Raw genomic sequence first — 26,680 nt, 5'->3', positions numbered from 1 at the left:
GTGTTATTTAATAACATGCATATAGGCCATATTGCCTTAAATCATATTTTTAGAAAAGTGTTGAAAAATCTTCTAACATTTCAGAGGGTCGCGAGACTGCTTCTAACATTGGTAAAGTGCATTTCGAAATGATATGCAATACTTGCAGTATTTGGCTGACTGGGCTTCACAGAATGATTATCAAAATCATTATGATACCCCTGGGGTGGATCGAGAGGTGTGTGGTCAGTGATGTTCCGGATAAGACAGTTCCCTACATCACATAAACTTATATACAGGTGTGCCTTTTTTATCTGGACCCATCCCACGGTACTCGCAGCCTCGCAAAAAGGCTGCCGAAGGCTATATACAATTAAATGAGATTGAGAAATGAATACAATGACATATTTTCAAGACTTATTTTATTAAAGCAATTTATTCATTCAAATGTCTATTAAATAGATAATCAATTTAAGATTCTAAGCCACAGTAGCAGAACCTGATCTTGATATATTTGTATTTATTTTCCTACTTGGAATGTCAATATAAATAGACGAATGTTGAATATAAAAATAAAATATTAAAAATTGGCTCTAAATTTGAGCCTACCTTTGTTGTCCAACTAAAAACCCACAGGTCGGAAGTGGTCGGCCAGATCAGTGAACAAGGTGGTTTTTGGTTCAACACTGGGCGTGGGCCCTGCGATTTTTTCTAGCCAAAGACTACAGGCTTGTCTCAACTTTGGGATTTTTAATTTATTTCGGCAGGCTGCAACAATATTCATTTTGGCCACATTAATTCCTCTATCTGTTTCAGACTATCCTTTATTTTATTTATTTTTACGACCTTCTCTTCCCTAGTCTCTTGAAGTGTTCTATTTCTCTATCTGTCCCAGGCTATCCATGATTTTATTATCCATCTTTACCAGGGGCGGATCAAGAGATGTCCGAAGGCGGGGGAGACAACACTACCCCAAGAAGGTCCCAGCCAATTTTTGTTTTCTAGACGGCCAGAAATATCCTCTGAGGTGTTTTGGGCGATCAATAAATTTTTTTTATTTTACGAAAAGGTGGGGGGGGGGGGAACTGGGGCTAGCTCGCCCCCCCCCCGCCCTTATAAATCCGCCCCTGTTTAAGTCCATCACATCTCGAGTCATCTGAAGTATTTGATTCCTCCATCTGCTCCAAACTATCCATGATTTTATCCATCTTTATGACCTTCGCTTCCCGAATCACTTGAAGAGTCTGACTCCTCCATTTCTTCCAGGAGGCTTGGCTCCCGATGCATTTTCTTAAGATTCAAGAATGAATTTATCTTGTTGGCAATCTCATGATGTTGCCTGAAAGAAAAGAGAGACACAAAATGATAAAATAAACTAAAGCGGACATTCAACATTACGCTGATCATGTGGTAGTGTCGGTCTTTTTGTGGTGGCACATCAACAACGTACCTTGTATCTGAACCAAGTGTGCATGTATCTGTTAATGGCAGAGCGATCCCCGATGCCATCCTCAACACGACATAACAACCTTTTCCTAATTTGGTAACATCCTCCTCTACATCAGCGTAAATAACTTCTACAATATCTGTGACAACTGAAAAAAATAAAATATATTCATTACTACAAAATAAAAAGATTCTGTTGTAATAAAGATTCAAGAAATATAATGTCGGGAAGAAGATACTCTTTCTTCATAAAAATCTAAATTCTTTCTACACTTAATTAGGCCTAGATTTATTAGGGACGTTTCACTTCCACAGTGGAAGCTTTTTCACACTAAAAACTCCTAACTAAAATTAATAAATTAACAAATATTATATTATTTTGAAGAAACTTACCAAAGCTAGGTGGTAACAGTCCACTGAACAACATTCGTATAAGACCAAATCTACTTGTTCTCACTTCACCAATCTTCTTATCAATTATACAATCCTTAAAAACAATTTCATATTTCAAATGTAGCAGGTGGTTAATATACTATTAAATTTAATTTTAGATAAAAAAAAAAACCTCCCTTAATTAGTAAAAATAATAAAAAATAATATCATTAATGTTTAAAACTCCTAAATTTTAGTATGCCTTAATTAATGTACTATCATGATGAACCATACTGCAATTTTTTTAAATTGTGCAGATGATACCTCAAAAACCAGTTCATTGCACGGAAAATTGCTACAAAGATAGGTGTGCAGAATGGCCTCGCCACGCCCCTTGAATCTACCACAAGTGAATGTTCTTCAACCATGTTTTACTGTTACGGTCAAGTCAAACTAACCTCCCAATCATCAATACTTGTTACACCTATCATTATACAAAAAGAAATATACAAAAGTTTCCATGGCAATGTGTCCTGTGTGTATGTCCATGCACCAATACCAACAGAGATAAATCCTAAGGAAGAAAAAATAATTTAGCTTGTTATATTATGCGGATAAGATTATATTTTTTATGCATCTGTTTTAATTGATGAAAAACACAGTTTATATTACTTGGCTAGCCCGACACAAGTGTTGGTTGATCTTTTCAACCAAATTTACTTTTTGCGCTGTTGCCTCTTTCATTGTTAACATGTTAAATTACTATTACTGATACAGTTATTCCAATATTTTTATTGCTAATTTCAATATTTTCTACTTGTTTAAATATTTAAGAAAGGATGAAAAATATAAATGTTGATATTGATTGATGAAAATAATGACGATCATGATTGGATTGCTTTCCAGTATTATGAATAAATAATAGCAATAACAATTAATACTGTAATACATAATATTAATACTAAAGTGCAACCGTAATATACAGTACCAATATAATACTGTAATAATAATACGGTAACATTTAAAATTATAATTCTCTTTTTGTATTATGAGGTACGGTATCACTAAAGCCGTGCATTCACTGCCTCATATGACTGCCGTACGACAAATCCAAATCTGCTCCCTGCGAGCGCTAGACGACACAAGCCATCTGCTGATTTTCGGTGGCAGTCTGAGGCAAGGCAATTCAACAAAAGGACGCACATCTCGGGACATCAAAGGTTATAACTCTGGCATCCATCGACATTCTAGGCGCCGCACGTCCCTACACATTGAAGATCACAAAAACCATAGCAACGAGACCACAATTAACTGTTAGCATGTGACGAATTACCAACGCGCGTGTTAGTTGCCATGATAATTGCGCGTAGTGTGGTGATTACAAAGGCCTAATGATATTTTGCACTACTTTAGACTGAAATTATATTCGATATTTCAAAATTAATTTTACCCATGTTGTGGTGTATTGTCATTCATGAGACTCACTTCGCAGAAAAATAAATAAATTTTCTGTATCTACTCAAATGTTCGTTTTGTGCACCTTTAGTCCAACATTGTCAAAATCACAATTGTTTCATGTTACAGTATATAAAAACATGAAATTTTATAAAAATCGTAAATTTTAAACTGCTATAAGTTTTCATTTTGTTGGTAAATTTTCACAAATCAAATTGCAGTTTATAGAAGCATTTAACAAGCTTGTGGTCAAAAGAAATCAGATGTAACAGACATTGCGAAGTACCCAAAAATAATAATAGTCTATGGCACACATAGACTAATAATTGACGGCTGTCAATGGTCTGTGGCACCAGTGTCATTGCGTTGCGTTCTTCATAGAATGGCAGTGAGTACTCGGTTTTTCAGTATGTCACTTTTCAGGTATAAGGCCCTATAAAAATATTATTAGTTTATCACCCTATCTGGGCAGGAAAAGTGATGAGGGAGGGAGGCTTTTTTTTTTACTTTTTATTTTACTAAAGCCAAATATCACCCTAGGCTTTTTACTTTTTATTCTTGTTGTTTGCTGGTGCATTGATATTCAAAGTAAAACATGATTTAGATAATGCAAACAATATCTACTAACTATTTAATAAAATAAATAAAAAAAAAATTAAAACAAATTTTTTTTTTCCAGTACCATTGAAGACATGCGTGTGGGGTGATAAACTAATAATTTTTTTTATTGGGCCTAAGAGTTGTTCCCTTCCCATTAACAACGTGTTTGAACACTCTTACACTCAATATATAATTGCGTCACCATTAGGCCGACCAGCCCTCCATAAACTAACGTTAGATTACCGCACTTTCGGCTGTAAAGAACAATTAAGACCTCATAAAAAAGGCAACTAATCCGTTTACCTATAATTGAATCCAAGGACACCACTGTTAAACACTCAGTACTTATCCTTGATAATGTGTTAATCCAATTAATATAGTGAGATAACGTAACGTTAGTTTATCGAGGGCGGGTTGAGCTAATGCATACCTATCAGTATGCTCCACGACCTTGCACCTGGTGTTCTTTTTAGATGAAGCTCGTTTTCAGTCTCGGATACCACACTCATATAGACCATCCTAAACTTTGTTGGTTCTACTGCAAAAAAAATATTAATTATATTCATGTATGAAACTTGCCACAGATTATTAACAAAGGTAAAACACCACATTGTGACTGTATTAACGTCATATAATTTACACCATTCTCAGGGGCAGATCCAGAATTTTCAAACCAGGAGGCGCAAAATTTTCAAAGTAAATAAGAGAGTAGCGCTAATTTCAATACATAACATTGATATGAATTGAAATTTTAAAATTTAGTGGCAAAAAATCAATACATAACATTGATATGAATTGAAATTTTAAAATTTAGTGGCAAAAAATGGCGGGGCGCAAATCATGGCCATATAGCTATCGTATAGCTGTCATATATTGATGTACCCAGAGTTGATGTACCGAATATCGATATTAATTGATATACCACTCTGAATATTTTACACCTCCCTGATGGATATAGGCCTATACCGAAATAAATACTGACGCTGACTGTAAAATATAATAATAAATATACGATCATTTTTTCACGATTTAAATCCTGTAGAATGTTGAATACATTTAGAACGCAATAAAAATGAATCAAAATAAAATGGATCGTCTGGAAATAGGCCGATCGTCCTAGGCCAAATCGTCTCTTGGCCCGTAGCCTGTCAAACGATAAGTCCACAGGAAAAGCATCTGATCGACCGTCGTCGGACGATGGATGGGCGAGCAGCAGCCGAGCCTGCGATTGACTTTCTTTCTAAACTAGGTTGAACATCAATATAACACAAACAATACATATATAGGCCCCTAAGTGAAATAATAATCAAACTGTTACTACTGTGAAAATATAGGAGATTAAATAAACACTAGTAAAATAAGGACACAAACAACTTCTTTAGACGAAACCGGTCAATACAACACCATCGACTGCTACCCCTTCTTCGAGCGAATGTTAGTCCGAGCAGATGCATTTCCAGCGAAAAGGGATACAGTTTTGCGAATATTAACTTGTGCGAATTTCCCTAATTTGTCCGAACAGGGAGGGGGCATAAAAGTGAGTTGGAGGCGCTAGGTACCAGGTCGCTAAGTGTGGTAGTTTATCTACTTGAGCCGTGGTTCTTTTTTACTTCGAACATTTTCAATGTGGTGGGGGAGGGGGTGGATAGCCTACATACGCCACTGTTCTGCTGATAACTTTGTTATTTGCTATCGTACACTTCTTCTTTTTTGGACCGAATAAATGAAATGAAAATTTGACGTATTAATATATATATTGTATGCTGCTCTAGTACCCACCTGCATTTACAGTTCAAATGTCGCTGAGTCACCTCCTCTACACTATGATGTTAGCACCTAATTGACACCTAGATATATATGTAAGTAAATATCAGTTATTTTAAATACCTTTTTTAGAATGTATTGGTTTTACTCTGCATGTAGACAGTACACCTTAAACTCCTGTATATGTTAAAGTGTCTCATCTTTTTTGCGCATCTTTCTCATTATATGTTTTCTTTTGTATATATAGGCCTATATTTGACTTATATTTTGTTAACTTATATTTTATATATATTGACTTTTATGGGAACTTGTACAAATTACATTCATGTGATTTTTTGCATGATATTTTTAATAAGATTAAATAATAAAAAATGATAATAATAATAATAATAATAATAATAATAATAATTATTATTATTATTATTATTATTATTATTATTATTATTATTACTATAATTATTATTATTATTATTATTATTATTATTATTATTATTATTTCCATTTACAAATACTGTATAGGCCTATACAGTTGCAATTAAAATACAGTATAAATCCAATTACAGTTGCAATTACAATCATAATTATAACTTGTTTTTTTTTCACTACAAAATCCTAAATTGGACACAAAAATGTAAATTCAGAAACCATATCACAATTAAATAATTTTTTATAGGTCAAACCTTAGTTACACAGTGCATTTGGCATTAATAAAAAAAATTAAAAAAACAATCTTATGCTTTTTGTGTAAATTCGCCCTTGTTATAGGTTCGCAATAAATGCATCCGCTCGAACTGGCATCCGCTCGATCATCGACTCCGTTCGCTCGAAGTAGCTTTCTCGGAGTGGAAACGCGGAAAAGACTTTGTTTTTATATTTAAAATAGGTCCACAGCTAACTATAGTTCTGGCCAATCAGATCTAAGCGCAATGACTAAACGGCCATGCTTCAGTGAGCACTACGGTGAGAAAACGACATGGCTTCCAATTTCAGTGGGGCGCTCCGCTTAACAGATTTAGATGATTTTATAACACCTTCCCAGGTATTTTGTGAAATTTGTAATATATTTATTAATTAATCAAGCCTAGGCTAAGCGAAGACCTCTGTCTAGCCTAGCTAGGCCTAGGCCTAGGCCTACTACTACTCTGAGGCCTAGGCCCAGTTAGTGACAGTGTGTGACCATGGTGTGACGGAGTTGAGAAAGCCCTGGTCTCCTAATCCTGTCTTATTAGTGCCTAGGCCTAGTACACTAGTGTGGCTGACAATGTAAAATTCTCTAAATTGTACTGTATTTTAGGAATGTGTGAAGCCAGTAAAAGTCAACAGAATAAGTGGGAAGACTGCAGCTATCAAAATTGAACCTGATGGAAGTTATTTTCAAGTTGAAAAGGTAGGCCTCCTAGGCTAGGAGCTAGGTGATAAGAAACTTAAAGAACCAGGCCCGGGATTTATCAATCTCAAATGTCTTAAGACAAAAAAGTTAAGATGTCCCTAAGCAAATATCCTAAGCTGAATTATCAAACCACCTTAGCAAAATTTTTATACGTCAAATTTTGGCTACATCGTCAGACTTTTCCAGTCCAGATATGCCAATTTTAAAGTAACTTTAACCACACGAGTCGAAGTTCCAAATTTACTAGCGCACAAGGGAAAAATACACAGAGCCGTGGGGAAATACAAAGTTCAATCTTTGTTGTACGGCAACAAGTTAGCCATGTCAAAACTAACATCTCAGACAGTCTCAAACGTTTACTGGCGTGTCATTTTTATCAATAGATAATGCGACTACAATTAAGATCTCGTTTTCACAGCATCTAGTATGCTTGTCATTAAACAATGTCTATTTAACTGATCGTCAGGTTTTTTGCCATGAATTTTGTCGTCCTTAATTGAGTACACATAGCATCTTCGTTAATGTTTGTTTCTCGAAAATGTGCAAGTCAAAACCTGTATAACTTGAACTTTTTATGCCAGTCACTTTAGATTTGACTTATGCGGACTCGACTGTACAGTATTTATTAGAATAAGTGCCCTGATGAGAAGGGTTCTTGAGGGAGCCATTTATTCCAAAAAAATGAGGCTGTGGAGGGGTAATTTATTTGAGGGAGGCATTTATATTATTCAAAGTGACTGGCTGAATCTACAGTAGCCATCTTCTCAAGTACCAACACACACTTATAACGAAAATTAACTTAAAACAAAATTAATTTAATGATGACCAGTATCTTTCTAACTTGTACTTAATCATGTTACTTTGTTCAAGGATGGACTAGAGACAAAGCTAGAGAAAGCTCAGATTACTCTTAACGACTGCCTGGCATGTAGTGGTTGCATCACCTCTGCTGAGAGTGTCCTAATTACGCAGCAGAGTCAGCAGGAATTATACAGAATTTTAGGTGAAAATAACAGTCTTGCTGCAGTAAGTTTCTCTGTCACTAAAGCTAGGTACTCACTGCGTTGACAGTCGTCAGCCGACGCGATTGTATGGTAAACACGCTCTCAATGGATCATTTTTAATGACGATCCACTGACAATCAGCAGACATCCTCGTATGGTCTGGCCCTCACAGTGAGTGGAGTTGGATTCGTTGTACGCCCGTCACGCAACTCGTGAGCGCCCAGCATTAGATATACTTAAAACTCATTAAACCTGAACTAGCTTCTCTTAACTTTGGACCCTTGTATGTTGTTCAACACCTTTCATCTTTTTTCACCATTATTAATGACACCATCTTTTTAAACAATTTTAACACCTTCATCATCTATATCAACATCATTATTCTGATACCCTATCATCATAATTATCCTCTTCCTCATAATTATCCTCCTTCTCGTCTTCATCGGATCCCCCATTGTTACCTTCGTGCATTTGAGTGTTTTAGTCCCCAGGGAATTTTAGAATGAATCTTTCAACTTGCAGGATGGGAAGTCAAAGCGGAAGTTGGTGGTAGTGTCCATCTCACCGCAGTCAAGGGCGTCTTTAGCTGCCAAATATAAAATAACCTCTGAAGAAGCTGCTTGTAAACTCACAGGATTCTTAAAGAAATTAGGTTTGTAGAGAAACATTTTAATAATTAGTTTTTCTTGTGTTTTTTTTTTCTCAACCCTTCTGTCCTGTTTTCCTGTTTTTTTTGCACAGGGTTTTTCTGTCTGGCACTTTTGTCACTTCTTGCTTGGATATACTTCAAACTTTTTCCAAGCAGAAATTATATCAAAGATGTGCATATTAAAAAATGATGTCATTCTACATATTTTCAATATTAATAAATGGGTAATTAAACTTTTATTTTAACACAATTTGCGTTTTCTAACAGCTTTCGTTCTAGTCTCACTGACTTTGAGTTGGTTTTTATGTCTGTTTTTTTTACTACATAATTTATTATAGTACGATGTAAATGTCCATCCCCCTCCCCCACCTCGACTGGCGCCATTTTTTACGGTATTCTGGAATGGCTAAGTGAATTAGCTAAAGCTTCTTTATGTAGGGGGGAAAGAGTTAATTATCTGTGTTTGTTGTGTTTAGGTGTTGACTATGTATTCGACACAACTTTTGCTAGGAATCTAAGTCTGCTGGAAAGCCAATACGAGTTTATCAGACGCTTTACCAATAAATCTACGAAGGGCTCACTACCAATGCTAGCCTCTGCTTGTCCAGGTAAGTTGTGATTGTTTGAAAAACATGGTTTGATTTACTAAGTAAATATTATAAAAAATTAAGAAATTAATAAACATTGTATTCATGGACTGCACTAAGTTGGCTGCTACCTATGTATATTACTGTATGTGTATATATATGTGTACGTACATGTATGTCATATGACATGTTGGAAAATCTTTTTATACGGAATGACCTTTGGCTAAACTGTGCATAGACCCACTCTCTTTTTCCGATTTTCCTTTCTGTTAATCTGATCCAGTCTTAACACTCTGACCGCCAGGGGCTTAAAAAAATAGTATCAGCCACCGCCACACTTTTTAGCAAATTTTAACACTTTTCTAAAGCTTGTTGAGAGTGCGTATGTGATCAGATTGACATGTAGTGAATACTACAAGAACTACAAACATTTTGGCGTTACAATGGTAGCAAACACATTATTCTAATCACAATCTGTGACCCGTAACAGTAAAATGAAAATGACTCACTTTTGTAGATTTATGCAATTTTGCACAACGAAGCTGAGGTAATCGCGATTTTGTGAAAGTAAATTAATACCGCTCTACGGTAATGTAAACAAACAAATAGTGAAATACTTACGGTCCAGACTGAATATAGTGTTCAAATTGTTAAAACATGTCGGTAATTCCATCTATCGGATTCCATTAAAAACCTGAAATACGGAGATCTCAGTGTATTGCGGGCAGAGTGTTAATATATTTCCCACTGGACTTTTGACTGTTCTACGAAATTCACTTAGGATCTGTCACTTATATTTGCCTTTCTGCCTCTAGGATGGGTTTGCTATGCTGAGAAGACACATGGAAGCTATGTTCTACCATACATAAGCACAACCAAGTCACCGCAACAGATTATGGGAAGTCTAGTAAAGGATTACTTAACCAGGTTGCATGGACGAACCCCTGATGAGGTGTATCATGTGACTGTGATGCCATGCTTTGATAAGAAGTTGGAGGCCTCAAGAGAAGATTTTTTTAACGATATTTACAGTACCAGAGATGTCGATTGTGTTATAACATCTGGTGAGCAATAGACCTTCTTGAAGTGTCAGTCAAAACTAAAAACTGACCAATCAGAACAGGGCCAGGAATACACGCATGTTACCTCAGCAACAATATCCAAGGGGTGTGGCTTAGTGTGATGGTCCATTGCAGCCAAGATATTTTAGGTTGCTATGGATAATGGGAAACTTTTTTATTCCTTGATTCGCGAACCTATGTCTTACAGATCATTAGAAGTGGGTGGAAAAAAATAAAAATAAAATTTTGTTTTCTTGTTTAGCAAATAGTTTTTGCAAAAAACATCCACACAGCCAAACATGACATCATTTGCACATTATGCAAATGAGAGGTCAAAAGTATGACCATGTGTACAGTACGTTCTATTGTTTAGTAAGACTGTTTGCAGTACAGTGTTAAAATTTATTACAGTGCACAGAATCCTCAGCCCTTGCAGATGTCTTTTTTAATAAATAATTTTGATGTTGATAATGGTGGTGATGATGATGATGATGGTGATGGCAGCAATACAGATGAATATAAATGTACATAGAGTGTCTGAAATGTATGATTGCTGTCTATAGAACTAAATGCAAATTAATGTAGACATAATACTTTGTATAGTTCAGTAACATATATTTTTTATTTTAAAAAAACAATGAACATTGTGACATCACCTAGAAAACAACATGGCTTGTAGCATAAACAAAACAACATTCAACAATAATGTAAATTATAGAATGGTTATTATTTGAAAAAATATTTTAGATAATAGATTATAGTTATGGTAGTATTTGTGATATTATTAGTTACTTTTACAATATTTTTTAAATTTAAATTAAAACCATAAAGACTATAGATTTTGTGATCATTTTTCTTAACTATGAAAAAGATGAAAAGATGTTTTTTTTGGAATTAAATCAAAACTGTCACTCTTTTAATGGTTTGATAAAAATTTGAATAAATGTCTATAAACCAGATAAATATCTGTAATTAAAGTATTACTCTTGTTACTGTATTATGTATTTAGGCCTTTGACAATGTTTCAGTTTTATTTTTATGTTTTAATAAATTTGTTTTGTTTTTTACCAGCTGAAGTTGACATGATGCTTGAGGGAGAGGGTTTGTCATTGGCTGATGTTGAACCTAGCAAATTAGATTCTTTGTAAGTTTTTAATCCATTACAATAATGTCAGTAACATGCAATTTATGCATTGTAAGTGGATTTCCTGCAGGATTAAATATCGTAACAGCACTGGGTTTGGTCTAAAGGAGTTTGTGCTTCAAACATTTCATTCGATTCATAGAAAAAGGATTTTGATAGAGAAAGGGTATCTTTTTAGCAAGGTTTGCCTAGGTCGAAACTAACTTCTAAGTTGATTAGAAGATTGAAAATGTTATTCTTGTTATTGAATAGATTAAGATTAATACTATGTCCATTTTATTGAGTAGATAGAGTTTATATTTAATTAATTAAAATTGTTTAGATATTGAAAAATATATTTTATGAAATAATATAATCGTTAAAGTTCATGATAATATTTGATAATATTTAAATAAAGCAAAATTATTGAAATATGTTAAATACAGACACAATGTACTGTATACACCGGCCCATTTCTAGAGTACAGTTAAAAAATATGAAAATATGTATATGTATATGCTGTCTCTTATGTTGAAGATCTGTCTCTTATACACATCTAGATGTGTATAAGAGACAACATTTATATAAGTATTATGTGTAAATATGTATTTAGTAAAATAAATTAAATTTAACGAAAATTTGGAAGAAGCATAGGAAGAAAGAAGAATAGGAAAGAAATTTGGAGCGACTGAAATATTGGCTATCGTGAGTGGATTTCCCGCACAATTAAAAATCGTAACGGTACTGGGTTTGGTCTACAGGAGCTCATAATAATCCTTATCTATTCATTAACAAGAATAACTTTTTCAATCTTCTAATTGTCAGAGGTCAAGGTGCCGGACGCCTACAGTACATACTTCATATATTCGACAAATTTTTTTTCATGCTGTCCTTGGAGATCAAATTAGGCTTTTGCTTTAAAGTGTTAAGTAATTATAGTTTATGTTCTTTTTCCATTTCCTTCAGATGTAATTCTGATACTGAGATTGTGAATCATGCCGGGGGAGGGTCAGGTGGGTATCTGCACCACATATTCCATCATGCAGCACAGCATCTATTTGGCACCAAAGTAGAAGATATGCAATATAAAACATTAAGGTGAGAATTACTACTGTAACAGTTATTAACAAAATTTACCATACCTACTTCAGCAGTACGACTATTTTAGATTTGATTAAATCTCTTTTTTTTTTCTTCCTTTTTTTGGAATGGCACCACAAGCAACGACTGTTAGAGTGGTGCCATATAAATGAAACATATTGATTGATATAAATTGCTAAAAACAGCTGTTTTTCAGTTGCAGAATTTGCAAAGAGAGGCAATAATTAAAGGAACTAAGCCAAATAAAGGAATATTGTAGTTGCATAATTAACACCAGCATATTTCAGTTTTTGCAAAGTATAAATCTAAAATTGAAAGCCAAGATGATGTAAATCAACATAGTGTGATGTATTTAAAGATTTTTTCTATTGTCCATTTAGAAATCCTAGGCTGAAAAATTTGCGATGTAAAAAATATAAAAATATACAAAATGTAAGATTATAAAAATATATGGATTATACATTATTACCACTTCAAAAGGAATACATATATGGATGAAGACGCGATTCTATAAAGAACACAATGTGACGACGTGCGCGCAACGGATCGTTTTTAATGATGATCCGTTCAGATTGCTACCAACAATCAGCAGACGGCGTTGCATCGTCAAACGCCGTCAATCACTCACGGGGAGCGGAGTTGGATTCGTTGTGCGGCGCTGTGAATGCCCGGCTTTAGTTTATGTCAAGCATTTACACCTCATTTTTTAATAACGTTTATTTCGTACTTCAAAGTCATATGTGCCAAGTTAAAAAAAAATTCATGATCAAATTTCATCAGTTACTTATCTATTTATTCAGAAATAGAGATTTTAAAGAAGTAATGTTAGAACATGAAGGTGAGGTGGTGCTACGTTTCGCCTTGGCCTATGGCTTTAGAAATATTCAGAACTTAGTGCAGAAGCTCAAAAGAGGAAAGAGTCCGTACCATTTTGTTGAAGTGATGGCTTGCCCTTCAGGTTGGTGGATTTATGATTGTTGAAGATGTTATATATCATTTATTTCTTAGCCCTGTCTCATGATTTTGAACAAGCTCGACTAACTATGATGGTGTTGATGATTTTATGTATATTTTCCTTTATGTACCAACAACTTTACCCCCACAGGAAAGATCGGCTGATTACATAGTTAGTCATTAGTAGACCTTTTTTATACTTTGTTTCGCAAACTTATTGTTTTTTTAAAGATCGTCAGAGGAGGGTGGAAAAAAAATTAAAATAAAATTTTACTTTCCTATTTAGCAAATAATTTTGCCAAAAATGTCCAGGAAAAAGTAAAAATAAAATATTATTGATGCATGTGAACAGTGTAGTAATAGGGTGGCTAAATGCTTTAATATTTATATAATTAGGAAGAAATGTACATATGTTATTTTTTTAGAGTTCAAAGCAGCGGCGGGCGTGTTAAAACTAAAGAAAAAATTACATTTTTTTTCTGAAATTTCCATTTTGGCGTGGCAGTGAATGCACTAATTGGCCAAAAATAAAATGTAATTTTTATTCAAAATCATCATTATTGTTTGCGACGGGTTTGTTAAACAAGATATGAAAAAGTCTCGCCTGAAGGTTCTATTATATCTGAGGGGTGTTCATGTATTGCATACATCTGCGTTGTGTATATTAATAAGAATTAAGAATACATGGTATACGAAATGTGGGTGGTTAGAGGAAGACTGAAAACCATTTCAAATAATCAAATAACCTGGTAACCCGGTACCAGCAACTCTCTCTTCCACCACAGGGGCTGTCTGTTCCAGTACACCGGGGTAAACCCCTACTCGTCTTGAAGGATATACTGGGTTCTTTATAGTGCACACGAGCCATTATATACACTGTTGTATAAAATGTCTGATTTATTATTACAGTATTATGATTTTATTATTGTCAGGTTGCTTGAATGGTGGGGGTCAAATACGTCCAACAGATGATGAAACAGCCAAAGATTTACTAGAAAGGGTACAAAGGTTGTACTCTGATGTTAGAACAATTCGGCCAGAAGACAATACTGATGTCGAGAAGCTGTATGTTGAATGGCTGGGAGGAAGCGAGACAGAAAAAGCAAAAACAATGTTACACACACAGTACCATAAAGTGGAGAAAATGACAAATGCGCTTACAATAAAATGGTGATATATATATATATATATATATATATATATATATATAGTGTAAATTAATATCACTGTTTCAGTAACCTGGTGGTTTTTAATAATAATAATGATAATAATAATAATAATAATAATAATGTAATAATAATAATAATAATATAGGTTTTTTATTACGCTCTATGCAATTAAGTTTTAGAGCGCTTTACCACATTATTACCTGTCATTGGAACGATGCCTATGAGGAAATTCCATAGTTTGCTGCATGAAATATATCAGTGCATGTTGCACTCGAACCTCCTAAGGTGCCCACTATACTCCTGGGTGGAGAGAAGCAATGCAGATAAAGTGCCTTGCTCAAGGACACAAGTGAAATACACAGCAGCGAGGGATTGAAACCCTGACCTCAAGGGTGGAAACAAAACCTGTCCAGTTACGCCAAACGTTTCTAACTCGTTATTAGATTTGTAAATGAGGAGATTAGACTTCATAACTTTCAACAAGAAAAAGATTTAATGTGCAAAAACTCGGAGAGCTTAACAGCTAGCGAGATACAAAACCTTCTTGGCGGTTTGCCACAGGATGCATATACGTTTAATTGAGAAATTGTTTTTCTGTGTTACCAGAAATAACTACCTCTTAGATTTACTGTATTCACATTTGTTTGACAGAATATGGAAATTTTCAAATGCATTTCTGAAAATTTGACAAAAAGAACTTCCATTTACTCATGTCATTTGCAAAAATATTTTCATTAAAAAATATAAGTTACTACTTCTGAGATGTTCTGCTTTTCTCTTTATATTCTCTCTTTTCCGTGATATTGGCTATTTTTCTATATACCCTCTACTATTAGGGGTGTGGCTAATTACCGGTAGGTCACCTCATGTTTTTAGGGTTTCTGATTTGATAATAAAAGAAATAATAGAGAAATTCTTTGATTTAACAACTTGTTTGTTGCATTACCCTTAATTTTGATGGATTGAAAATATTGGCTCCATAGTGTCACTTATAGGATTCCAATCGTTAAATAATGTATCAGTATTGAATCCTAATAATACATTACTGTACAAATGTTTACAGAATTTAATGGCATATACGCCATTTGACAAGTAAAAATGTGTACACCATATAAATCCTCACCGATTTTAGAAAAGCCCTTGAAATTTATAGGCCTATATCCTTAGTAACACATTGAGCCATTCAGAAAAATTAATGCTTACATAATGGCTTTACGTACAACGGTAATGATATCTAAAAAATTACTTGAACAACAATATAGGCCCTAAGGACATCTGAAAACTTAACACCAGTATACACCACAAAATTTCCCCAATGATAAATATTCTGGTGGTGAATTGGGAAATACCAGTACATCAGGAGAAAACCAGATTCCTAAATTTTCTTTATTAAACATATTAGGGCAGGATAAGATTAATTACTTGCCAATTTTAACACATAAAATTATTTTATTATTTTATTTAATAAACATATTTAGGCAGGATAACATATACAGATGGTTACGTTGTTTTACAATATGGTCATGCAAAGATAATATACAGTACAATATACAATGTGACTACCTAAAAGAATACTGAAAACAATTAGACTACATAAAAAAAAATAATGAGCATCATTAAATTACAAGAAGGTTAACATTACCGTATTTGTTGTACAAATTAAAAGTTAAATGTGACTGATGTAACATTAAAATGTATTTATAGATCATTGTCATGCTTATATGTATTTAGGTATTTTGAGGTAAATCAAAACCCATAAGCAGGGGCGGATCCAGAACTTTTCAAAAGTGGGGAGGGGAGCACACAAATAGATCAAGTTTGTGCATATTCCAATAAATAACATACGTATGTATTGGCAAAACGGGTGGTGCTCCTCCCCTTAAGTCCGAAGACTTGTTTTCAGAGGGGTCTTTTTGGTGGTAAATTGGGCAGTACACCGGGAGACAATCCCCTTCACTTTTCCGAGGAATGTACTGCACACATAGTGGCTACCACCAGTTTAGCCGACTGAGCTAAGCTGCTCTGTATATTGTTGATAATGTATATACATTTTTTAAAGTAAAAACAATTGGTTTAACATGGAGAAACATTGTATTGGTTGGTTAATGATGGGGATGTGCATATACAGAAATTAACCAACGTATTGAAATGTCCACGAAAGTCTCCAATCTTTATCTGTCTTCAACTTTAATACGCTTGGTGTAGGCTCTACTGAATGTCACTTACATGATTGCTGAACTTCTTCTTAATTTCCTCTCGTACCTGTGGCATAATAGACCATCCCAGACTGTCAAACAATATTAACAACTGACCAATCAAAACAGTGCTAGGAATACCGTCCTATACAAACACACTTTTAGTTAACCGCTTTTCAATGCAATCATAGGCGTAGATCCCGGTGGGGATGGGGGATATATCTCCTCCCCCCCCCCAATATTTGACAAGGGTGGGATGGTCCATTGTATCATCCCCCCAATATTTTGACTATGTATGGGATAAAATGGAGCAAGACTGTCACAGAAATAATTTGCAATGTTTTATGCGCTTACAAAGATGAAAATTAGCATAATATAATGTTGATAACAAAATTATTTTATCTGGTACCAGTCTAATCTCTTCTTTCCTTAGATGTTAGATGTGCTTGCAAAGCAAGCCGCATTTTCACACTGAAGGGTGTGAACGACATCAGTAATTTTATGTCAATTCCAAGAATTTTCGATCATCCCCCCCAATGAAAAATACTTTTCTACGCCACTGAATGCAATAACAATTAGTAACATTCACTCACCTCTTTGCTGAAGACACACTGCGAGATCCATATTAAGAATCCTTGCATGGAATTCAAGATAACAAAGATGTATTCCATTATCTTCCAGTCACAAAAGACGATGATGACACCAAAAATCCACGCAAGTCCAACAGCTGGTGTTAGGATTATTATACCACCAAAAATAGTTCTTTTATTTTAAAAATAAATAAATTTTAACGTTAAAATAAAAATATGAATTGAATTTTGATGTTGAATTATATTAGCCCAACTGAGAAAGAATTGTAAAAGAGTAACTCCGGTTAATCAGCATAAAAAAATCAGCTAATACAATTCATCAAACTTTCTTAAAAATGAAATAAAAATATATGTGTATGATAAGTTTTCGCGAATACTTGCATCATTTCTACAATTCAACAGATGAATTTCTACAATTGATTGTATTTTCATTTATTTGTTACTAAATCTTTTAAATGTTTTTATATAGCTAAATACTAAACGTAGAGTGCACAATTACGGGTGAATATGAAATCGTATTAATATAAAATATTTTTATTCATATCTTTATTATTATTTTTTATACTAAAACCTTTTAAGTTAAATTTATCTTTGTTGATATTTTAATCTTATGAACATCACTTACTAACCTGATTCGTTTAAGTTTTCGCATTTCATCTTCAGTTTGGTTCGGTAGTTGGGATTTTGTGTAAGCTACGTAGCCAATAATCACCAACTGTACGAGGACAGTCTAGGAAAGAAAATATATTTCATATTTTGATATGGTAACGGTAGCTGATCAAGCCATAGACATTTCCGTTAAGCCCCGCCCCTTGGATATTGTTGCTAAGGACCCACAAAAGGCCTACGCGAACACGTGCTTTTGTGAGACAACACGTGTGTTTGTGAGACGCGCGCGTATTCCTAGCGCTGTTCTGATTAGTCAGTTGTTAAGTGTGATTAACACTCCAGAAAGGTCTATTGAAAATAAGGCCAAAGGAGGAAAATTTACAAATTAATTGTTCAGACTACATGAGCCACACACTGATTTGGGCTGAGTTAAATGGCTGGAGAAGGCACTCCAACTTCAATTTTTCTTTTCCTTATTTTTAATTTTCAAACTTTTAGAGGGGAGGTCAGAAACCGCCGGTAATTTATATAGTCAAATGTGATTTGTTGCAACAAGCAGCATTCCAGTACGATGAAACTGTACTTTCATACTATAGTTAGGCCTATTCAACATCTATAAAAGTATGCGGTTTTTACAACAGCCACCAAACTGTACCAGGCAACTAAGGTATGGTATGGTATGGTGAATAAATGTTGTGAAAAGACAAATTATAATGGTTAACACAATGTGATATGGAATATAATTAATAAATATCGTTCTTCCATTTCTTTTTTCTTTTTCATTGGTCGCTGTGTTATATTAGTGTTTAGTTAACTGTAGACATTACCATCATCATGACGCACACAGGAACTATGAAAGCCCAGATAGCAAGAGAGCTTGTATCCAACCAGCACCTAGAAAGGATGAGATTAAAACAAACTATATCAATTAAAACAATTGTGTCTCTTCACCCAGGGTTAATTTGGAATGAGATTGGAACAAAATTGGGCAACTGAACTATTTTCCAGGAAGCAAACGTTTGCTACAATGACTGCTATAGATTCAATTTACTTATCCGATGCGTAGTTATTCCTTGTTATACCAGCTGTCGTTCCGACGATAATGACGGGTCCAATCCAGGCAATGTAACGACTGTATACCAAGCGCATTTCATGATCAGCAAACGGATGTTTGATCTTCATGTAAAGATCCGTTGACATAATCAACATCCACGATAAAGCTGCCAAGAGGCTGTAGTGCAGGCATCCAGCAAGAAAACTGCAGGTGATCTGCAAATACAGGATCCGTTATGTTTATCTAAAGCATTTATAACTTTGCTTCAATGAATGATATTGATTAATTTATTGATGTTTGCTTGTTTGATTGATTATTGATTGATTATCTGATGATTTATTGGTTGGTTGGTCAATCGGTCAGACGTCGGTCGCTTGACCATCGAATGGTTTGTTTTGAGTGTTAACAATAATTATTAAATCATACCGGTGTATGGTTAAAATCAAACTCCAGGGACGAAAAAAACAAATTGACACAGAGTAGAGCGATGATCAATTGGCGCAAGATTCTGTAGCGATCTGAGTTTCTTAAATTTCTGAAATAAAATGACACAAGTTATAGTGACACGGAAGAGCAGGCTGGTTCCACTCAAGTATTTTCCCATGGCACCAGATACTTGTCTTCCCGCCCCTGGACAATTATTCTCTTCCCAAACAGCTGCCATCCAAGAATATGTGTTTATGTTTCTATTCATACTTAAAAATTAAATGCATAAAAAAAGATCTATATTATATTTAAAGATAAGTTTCTTAAGGGCTATCCGGTAGAAAATGTCTGGGGAACAACCAGCCCCCAATCTATATAGATAAATATTAACGATTGGACTGGTATTCTATCGACGAAATATTATTGTTGGTAACCGACATTTATATGAAATGTTACATCCCGTACTCGCGCAAATAAGCGCCCGGGCGCTTAAAATATTTTTGCACTTTCTGAGGTGCGCATATTCAAGCGCTTATTTAAATTTGGCGCTTATAAAAACAGAGTGGAAATTGAGGGGGCGCTTATGGAAATAGATGAAAATCGAGGGGTTCTTATGGGAACTTCTTAAATTCATGAGGCACTTTTTGAATGAAAAATGATTATATAAGAACATTACGAATGGTGGTGCGGCAGAAAAAATAATCCTCCAGAGAACATGGATCATAACATGAATGCTGTGAATATTTACATAACAGCAGAATAGCATATGCAATTAGTGGCGGTGGGTAGTGGTTAACTTGTTGGCCATCGGCCGATTGAGATTAGCAGATGGCAGGATCATTGCAGGTTTTCTTGAAAACCCTGATGAGAATGTGCTAAAGGTGCAAATTGTCGGAAAAAGAAAAAGGATTTTGACTAGGCCTAGACAAATATATAAGAGGAAAGTTGGAAATATACTGTCAGTCCAGGGATCGGAGCTCTCATCTGTCCAAGAGGAATATCCTCATTTGATATTGACCGAAGAACAATGGTACAGTATTCCACTCTGGAGCTCAAATCATGCCAACAACCACAGTCCCAGGATTGATTGGATTATTGACTTGCTTTAAAACAAAAATCTTATGATATTATTGAGGGGCGCTTATTCAAACCGGGCGCTTATTCGCGCGAGTATGGTATATATCCCTTTGCATCGGAGGTTGGTACCATTGTACAATCATAAACTAGTTTAAAATATAAATAACATTAAAATAGTTTTAGATGATAAATGTTTAAACCATATCAGTGTTGATAAGATTAAAATCTACATCATGAATTGATTTTGTTATTTATTTGAGGTCAACTTACTTGAAACTGCAGATGATAACTAGGGTCAGGAGGAGAAAACCACTCGATATTGTTACGCCAATCTTCGTAACCATGGACAAGAACTTGTTTTCATTTATCTATATAGTATGTGAAATTTGAATGAACACGAAAAAGCACGTGATAGAAGCTCAACTTATCTTGATATTTTGTTAGAAAATAGTTTTTGTAGGCGTATACGTTTAGTATATTTCATTAATTTAAGTTTTCAATTCTTACAGGTTTCGGTTTCATCAATATGACAAATGACGTCAGGTGAGTGCAAATACACTTCACTTTGCTCACGTGGTCTTCGTCGTCATAGACAGTATTGCATCCTTCTGTTAGCCAAACACTTGAGAATTAACATTAAAAATTGTTTGTTAATATTACTATGAGTGTGTGTGTCACAGTGTGTAATTTGTTTTAACTTAAAATCACTCCTACAAGAATATGGCTGGACAGAATCGGTTAATTTACAATAGCAAATGTGGTACAGGATACCCAATGTATGGAGGTAAACATAGGTGTTGCTTGATTAAACGGTTTGCCAAAAATGCTCTCCTCTACTTACCCTGTTATATCCGTAATCTGCGTGTAGTGACATTCTGGAAATTGATTAACATTGTTTCCTGTTTTCGCATTCTTGAATATTTTTGAAAGAAAGAAAATAATCAAATATAATTCGGCAAGACATCAATGTTACATGTTGTCGTTCTTTCTTTAAAATTTACTTCTGGTTGTATTTACCTTAAGAGAAGGAAAGATGATCACAGAATTGATACTTATTTTCGAACAATTTTTATCGTAAATATGGATATTTACGATATCAGACGCACTTGGTAACAACTCCCCATTGCTGAAAAACAATAGCTTACCAATGAAACGTTTAGCTATGGTATATTTGTCTATGAAGTAATCATTTACAACTATTTATAGTGTCAATTTTCGGTACCACCTAAGAACTGTTGTGTTGAGGGCACCACGACGTTTCGAATATATTTCTTTATTCATCTGAAAAACTATTTATTACCGTCAAAGTGTAGAACGCACACCAAAAACTGTTGGCATCAATTATTGTTTAAACGTGCCTTACCCATTTTCTAGTTGTGTGTTTTCTGGAAGAAAAGTTAGACTTGCAACAAGTTCGAATGGTCCGCCTATACCAGAAAGTAATGGTTAAACATGAAAGCAATGTCATTTAAGAGCCGGAAACAATTAATTCCGCTTTTAAAGATTTACAGTCCGCAAGAATACACAATTGAAATTTCATTTGGTTCAGCATTTAAATACTATTATTAAGTATTTCCAGAATTTATAAATTCTGTACTAAAACTTCTGTCAAATTTAATTCTACACACCTTCTTTTAATGTGGTATCAGTTGAAGTCGAGAATATGACACTTTCCTGTCCTAATGATAGAGGAATATTGGTTACTTCAGGTATATCGTCTCTAGTGAAGTTAACTGCAATGGAAGAGTTTATAATTGACATCGATTGGATAATAAAATTCCACAAAAAATCTTAACAAACCCTTCTTAATGTCGATTATAAAATTGAAACCCACGTGCTTGCTACAAGAGTACAGGCAGTAATAGTAATAATGGTCAATGGTCATAGTAATATTGTAAATAATGACCAAAAAGGGGATATATTCAGGGGAGATTTGCTGGCGAAAGCACTAAGGTTAATTGATAATTTGCCTGAATATACGGAAGCAAATTTAATAATAAAGAGGGAACTCTCATTCTTATAGACTTCGCCAAAGCTTTTGACTCAGTTGATAGGCGATTCATAGTGTTGAAAAGTTTTGAGTTTTTTAAAATGTTTTATCATTACTGGGTAGAAGTTTTGTACTGACACGGAGTGCTTCACCTTCAATAACAGCATGAAGTTTTTGCATGAAATGTGGGAACTTTCAAAGATGTCCCCTTTCTGGTTTCCTATTTATTCTAGTAGTAGAATTAATGGAAAATTAATATACGAAACAACTATGTCAAGGTAATGATCTACCACCATTACACGCAACAGAGAATGTAAAAATAGCTCAATTAACTGACGATACTGTATTATTTGCAAAAGATGAAATTAAAATCTTTAAAGAAATCGAATTATTTTGTAGTGTTTCAGGTCTGAAACTTAACTAATAAAAATTCACCAAAATTCGTCAAATATCCGTAGCACCGGTGGCCCCTAGGTGGCTTCCCCTAGCCAAGTGGGACTCGCTTAATTCGCTCGCCTAGCGCCCCCCACCCCCGTCGGGCAGATCCTGGCGCCATCACTGATAAAAATGATACATTGTGGGATCACTTTTATTCAAGAACCAGTAAGAATTCTAGGAATTTTCGTCGGTTATGACAAGAAAACATGTAACACAAAAACTGGGATAATAAAGTGTTAAATTTAGAACAAGTTTTGAAACTTTGGGAAAAAAGAAGACTATTCTTTTTCGGAAGGATTACAATAATCAAAACACTTGCTCTTGCTAACCTTTGTATTTGTATAATGCAAGCATTATAGAAATGCCAGAATTTATTATTCCACGGTAAACAAAATTATATAGGCCCTATCATTTTTTTGTGGAATGGAAAAAAAGAAATAATAAAAAGAAACACGATCATCCAAAAACTAAACAAAGGAGGTCTAAAAATGATAAATATTAATTATATTAGGCCAAAACAAAATAATTTTTGTGTTGGCCGCGTTTTGGAGAAATAAAAAAAAAAAAAATGGGTAGGTCGGTAGGAAAACTATTTTCTTTTTATTTTACAACCAAAAATGTGTTTACGCCTAAAAAGTAAAAAATACACAAATAATACAACAATTTTGGATTCGCATCGCGTATTTTAAGTCCAGATCCCGGTAAATGGAAATGCATTCCATGTTTTTAAATGTACCCAGTAAAGTACACATTAGGTGTGACCGACATAAATTTAGATAAGCATAATAGCGCTAAATAAAATGCTGGTATTTTAAAGGAATTTGCTTCTTATTTGCACACGATTTAATAATATGGATGCCACAATGCATCTGTGAAAAAAAGCAAAGGCTTTGGGAAAATAAAAGCATAAAAATAAATAACAAATCTGTTTTCTGCACAACATGGGTAGACTCACACTTTAAAACCTTGGAGGATATTATTGTTGATAATAGAAAATTGGTGAAATTATCCCCCAGCTTCATGTATGTAGTTACCGGTACTCTATTTTTGGAGTGTCTGTACCCGCCGCCAAAACTCCGATTTTGGAGGTTTTGCGTAATATACGCGAAAACTTCAAAATCGGAGTTTTCAATCTTTCAACCAAACCTCCGATTTCGGAGTTTCTGCGTACTATACGCAAAAACTCCAAAATCGAAGTTTTCACACTCTGAATTAAACCCCGGACTTCGGAGTTTCTGCGTAGGCTTACTATTAAATAAAGAAGCTCTCTCTATATTTAGAGAGAGCAAAACTTTTAATCAACCCTCCGACTTAGGAGGGTCTGTGTACTATTCGCGAAAACGCCAAAATCGAAGTTCGGAACTTTTAACCAACCCCCAGATTTCGGAGGTTTTGCGTCTATTATATGCGAAAACTCCGAAATCGGAGTTTCCAAACAATCAATCAATCACTGAAAAAACATGGAGAAAGTTTAGCAGAGTGAAACTAGTTGTTGGTCAGTCAGTCGGTCGGTGAATCGGGCGGACGGTCAGTCACAGTCAGTCGGGCGGTCACAGTTGGTCGGTCAGTCAGTTGGTCGGTAGATCACACAGTGGCGTATCTATGATGTTAGGTCACTACCCTCGCAAAATAAGGTAATTTTAGGTAATTTTTAACTACTCTAGCGTGATTTTGTGGCGGCCTGCGGGGTGGGGCGCGAGTACGGTACTTTTTGGAAATGAGTGAGCCCCCCACCCTGCGCAGCCCTAGATACGCCACTGCGGTCACAGTCAGTCGGTCGGTCGGCCATTTAGTCAGCCTGTCAATCAATCAGCAAACAAGAATGGAAAAAGTTGAACTGACCATTGGTTGTTTCAAAACAAAAGGTCAACCTGCAAACGTGAATTATTAGAAATAGGCCTACTGTGACGTTTTACCTTGATTTGGCATAGGCCTACTTGTACCATCAGTAGATTTGGTAGGGGCAGCAACTACAAAATATAATTTATTTATTTAGTATGGTTAGGCCGATCGACATATTATATTCGAAAATTCCTTGGCCTAGTATTCCAGAAAGTCAATGTAAATACGAAAAGACCAATTTTGTCAATAATAGTTTGGCGTCGGAGTGCTACTATTATTTTAATGAGTGTGTATAGGCCTACATACACTTGTGTTTTATGTTAAGTTGTACTGTGTGTCATTAGCTAAAAAAATGAAAACTTCGATACTTAAATTGCCTAATTTATACTATGTAGGCCTAAGTTATTAACTCACAATTCAATAATTGAATGAAATAAAAATCTCAATTAGTTAACAGACAGTTAACAGACAATTTCATGCGTTTACTTAGTGTGTTTCTTGTTAATTCTCTTTTGACCGGGAAAATAAATCAATCGCTCTGCAGAACGTTGCATATCCCAAGATAGTAGACTTCAAAGTTTGTGTGTGTTAAATAGTTGAGTTAAGATAAGAGTAAATGCATAGCATTCTCTTGTATTAGTGGATTAAAAAAAAAAAAACACAAATATGTTGATTTTAGAATATTGTTTTTTTCCTAAATATCAACTTACTCTCGCAAATGTGTCCAGTATTTTTCAACTGCCTTAACATATACTCGTCAAATATTGTTCTTTTATCAAATGTTAAGTTTAAGTAAACACCTGACGGGTAGTTACGATGCCACAATGGATGATTCTGTCCCCACTTAAGCCAATCCATAATCGGGTCTCCTTCTGTCTCACCCGATGTCCAAGTCCAGCTTGTTTGCGCCCATCTCGGTCGACCATAATCGCGCTTTAATCCGATGTAGTAGATTTCACAAATGCTATTTAACAATTGGAATTTGAATCTCTTTTCTACAACTTTAAACTCTTCTTCCGATTGGAAACTTACAAGATGACCTCCACTACTGACACACGTATCATTGTGGTATTTCCAAGCTCGCAATCCGTCATAACAATTGAATATGTAACATGATGACCCATACGTTATATTGCAATCCAGATGTGCTGTAAAATGTAACGAATATAAAAGATTTTGACAAACAAAACGACAGTATTGAATCATGGAAATTCGGTTTCCATATACTTATCAGCCTCATTCTATGTGTTTTTTTTTTAAAGACGTTATATTAAACATTTTATGAGCTAAGATACTTGAAACATTAAATTCCATAATTGTATTATTTAATTTGTTTATTTATTAACTTTTAAATGAGCTATTATAAATTTAGATTACATTTTGTAGGTTCTCTGAATTCCGCTTGATCTTGATCAACATGTTGCTCCTGACAAGCATGTAAAATTAAAATATCATGTTACGAGATTCAAGCACAGTTTCTTTTTTACCTATATTTACCAAAAGTCGGCTACTGTCTGTTATATTACGTTTATATATATTTAGCCATAATACACGAAAATAATTAATTAAAATAAAGAAAATGTAACGATGCACTTCGTATGATTGGTTTTTTTATTGGAGTTACTTTTATCTTTGTGAAAATTGCTTTTAATGTACATCAATTTGATCTTTTGTAAAGGCGCTATATAAATGCTTTTTAATAATAATAATAATAATAATAATAATAACGTGAATGACTTATGAATTTTATTTTCTTTTTTTATATCAATCAAATACAGCTCGTAAAATGCTAAAGCGTCTGAGCT

General features: G+C 34.5%; 3 protein-coding genes across 5 annotated transcripts; 1 reads left to right on the top strand and 2 right to left on the bottom strand.

Moving 5' to 3' along the window:
* Positions 1 to 384: 384 nt before the first annotated feature.
* On the bottom strand, positions 385 to 5,302 carry LOC117104000 (cytochrome b-245 chaperone 1-like). 3 transcript variants are annotated; one of them, XM_033244653.1, is made up of 6 exons: positions 5,227 to 5,302; positions 4,283 to 4,387; positions 2,256 to 2,371; positions 1,819 to 1,912; positions 1,430 to 1,574; positions 385 to 1,318 (listed from the first exon to the last, which is right to left on the bottom strand). In XM_033244653.1, exons 2-6 carry the CDS (start codon positions 4,368 to 4,370, stop codon positions 1,180 to 1,182), a joined length of 582 nt encoding a protein of 193 aa, XP_033100544.1. In that variant the 5' UTR covers positions 4,371 to 4,387; positions 5,227 to 5,302; the 3' UTR covers positions 385 to 1,179. The 3 variants fall into 3 exon arrangements, with proteins under 3 accessions (XP_033100544.1, XP_033100550.1, XP_033100557.1); XM_033244659.1 differs by having other exon boundaries at positions 4,283 to 4,390; positions 5,227 to 5,291; XM_033244666.1 differs by lacking the exon at positions 5,227 to 5,302 and adding an exon at positions 5,174 to 5,192 and having other exon boundaries at positions 4,283 to 4,390.
* Positions 5,303 to 6,539: 1,237 nt separating this feature from the next.
* On the top strand, positions 6,540 to 15,417 carry LOC117103992 (cytosolic Fe-S cluster assembly factor narfl-like). Its single transcript, XM_033244645.1, has 10 exons — positions 6,540 to 6,655; positions 6,911 to 7,003; positions 7,877 to 8,032; positions 8,533 to 8,662; positions 9,136 to 9,267; positions 10,062 to 10,310; positions 11,379 to 11,451; positions 12,397 to 12,528; positions 13,332 to 13,489; positions 14,418 to 15,417. The coding sequence occupies exons 1-10, from the start codon at positions 6,590 to 6,592 to the stop codon at positions 14,657 to 14,659; spliced, it is 1,431 nt and encodes a 476-aa protein (XP_033100536.1). The 5' UTR covers positions 6,540 to 6,589; the 3' UTR covers positions 14,660 to 15,417.
* On the bottom strand, positions 15,125 to 26,373 carry LOC117103983 (adhesion G protein-coupled receptor L4-like). Its single transcript, XM_033244637.1, has 15 exons — positions 26,253 to 26,373; positions 25,586 to 26,023; positions 24,950 to 25,003; positions 22,234 to 22,338; positions 21,969 to 22,032; positions 21,623 to 21,731; positions 21,447 to 21,517; positions 21,113 to 21,227; positions 20,876 to 20,973; positions 19,529 to 19,637; positions 19,100 to 19,317; positions 18,876 to 18,942; positions 18,069 to 18,169; positions 17,443 to 17,611; positions 15,125 to 16,916 (listed from the first exon to the last, which is right to left on the bottom strand). The coding sequence occupies exons 2-15, from the start codon at positions 25,731 to 25,733 to the stop codon at positions 16,863 to 16,865; spliced, it is 1,482 nt and encodes a 493-aa protein (XP_033100528.1). The 5' UTR covers positions 25,734 to 26,023; positions 26,253 to 26,373; the 3' UTR covers positions 15,125 to 16,862.
* Between the last annotated feature and the right edge of the window lie 307 nt (positions 26,374 to 26,680).

The sequence above is a fragment of the Anneissia japonica genome, unplaced genomic scaffold (assembly GCF_011630105.1).
Source record: "Anneissia japonica isolate Jap-2015-1 unplaced genomic scaffold, ASM1163010v1 scaffold1065_len1792383_cov172, whole genome shotgun sequence".
Lineage (NCBI taxonomy): Eukaryota > Metazoa > Echinodermata > Crinoidea > Comatulida > Comatulidae > Anneissia > Anneissia japonica.
This window is presented reverse-complemented; position numbering and strand designations above follow the sequence as displayed.

What these genes read in the sequence shown, in the direction of transcription:
- LOC117104000 (XM_033244653.1), bottom strand. Translation starts at nt 4,370, where the DNA reads ATGGTCTATATGAGTGTGGTATCCGAGACTGAAAACGAGCTTCATCTA. An exon ending in GTCGTGGAGCATACTGATAG is followed by an intron (nt 2,372 to 4,282) that starts GTATGCATTAGC and finishes TTTCTTCCTTAG; the next exon opens with GATTTATCTCTGTTGGTATT. An exon ending in ACTGTTACCACCTAGCTTTG is followed by an intron (nt 1,575 to 1,818) that starts GTAAGTTTCTTC and finishes TATTTTTTTCAG; the next exon opens with TTGTCACAGATATTGTAGAA.
- LOC117103992 (XM_033244645.1), top strand. Translation starts at nt 6,590, where the DNA reads ATGGCTTCCAATTTCAGTGGGGCGCTCCGCTTAACAGATTTAGATGAT. An exon ending in AGGATTCTTAAAGAAATTAG is followed by an intron (nt 8,663 to 9,135) that starts GTTTGTAGAGAA and finishes TGTTGTGTTTAG; the next exon opens with GTGTTGACTATGTATTCGAC. An exon ending in CCTAGCAAATTAGATTCTTT is followed by an intron (nt 11,452 to 12,396) that starts GTAAGTTTTTAA and finishes CATTTCCTTCAG; the next exon opens with ATGTAATTCTGATACTGAGA.
- LOC117103983 (XM_033244637.1), bottom strand. Translation starts at nt 25,733, where the DNA reads ATGGATTGGCTTAAGTGGGGACAGAATCATCCATTGTGGCATCGTAAC. An exon ending in TAGGCCTATGCCAAATCAAG is followed by an intron (nt 22,339 to 24,949) that starts GTAAAACGTCAC and finishes CTTCCATTGCAG; the next exon opens with TTAACTTCACTAGAGACGAT. An exon ending in GTTATCATCTGCAGTTTCAA is followed by an intron (nt 19,638 to 20,875) that starts GTAAGTTGACCT and finishes ATTTTATTTCAG; the next exon opens with AAATTTAAGAAACTCAGATC.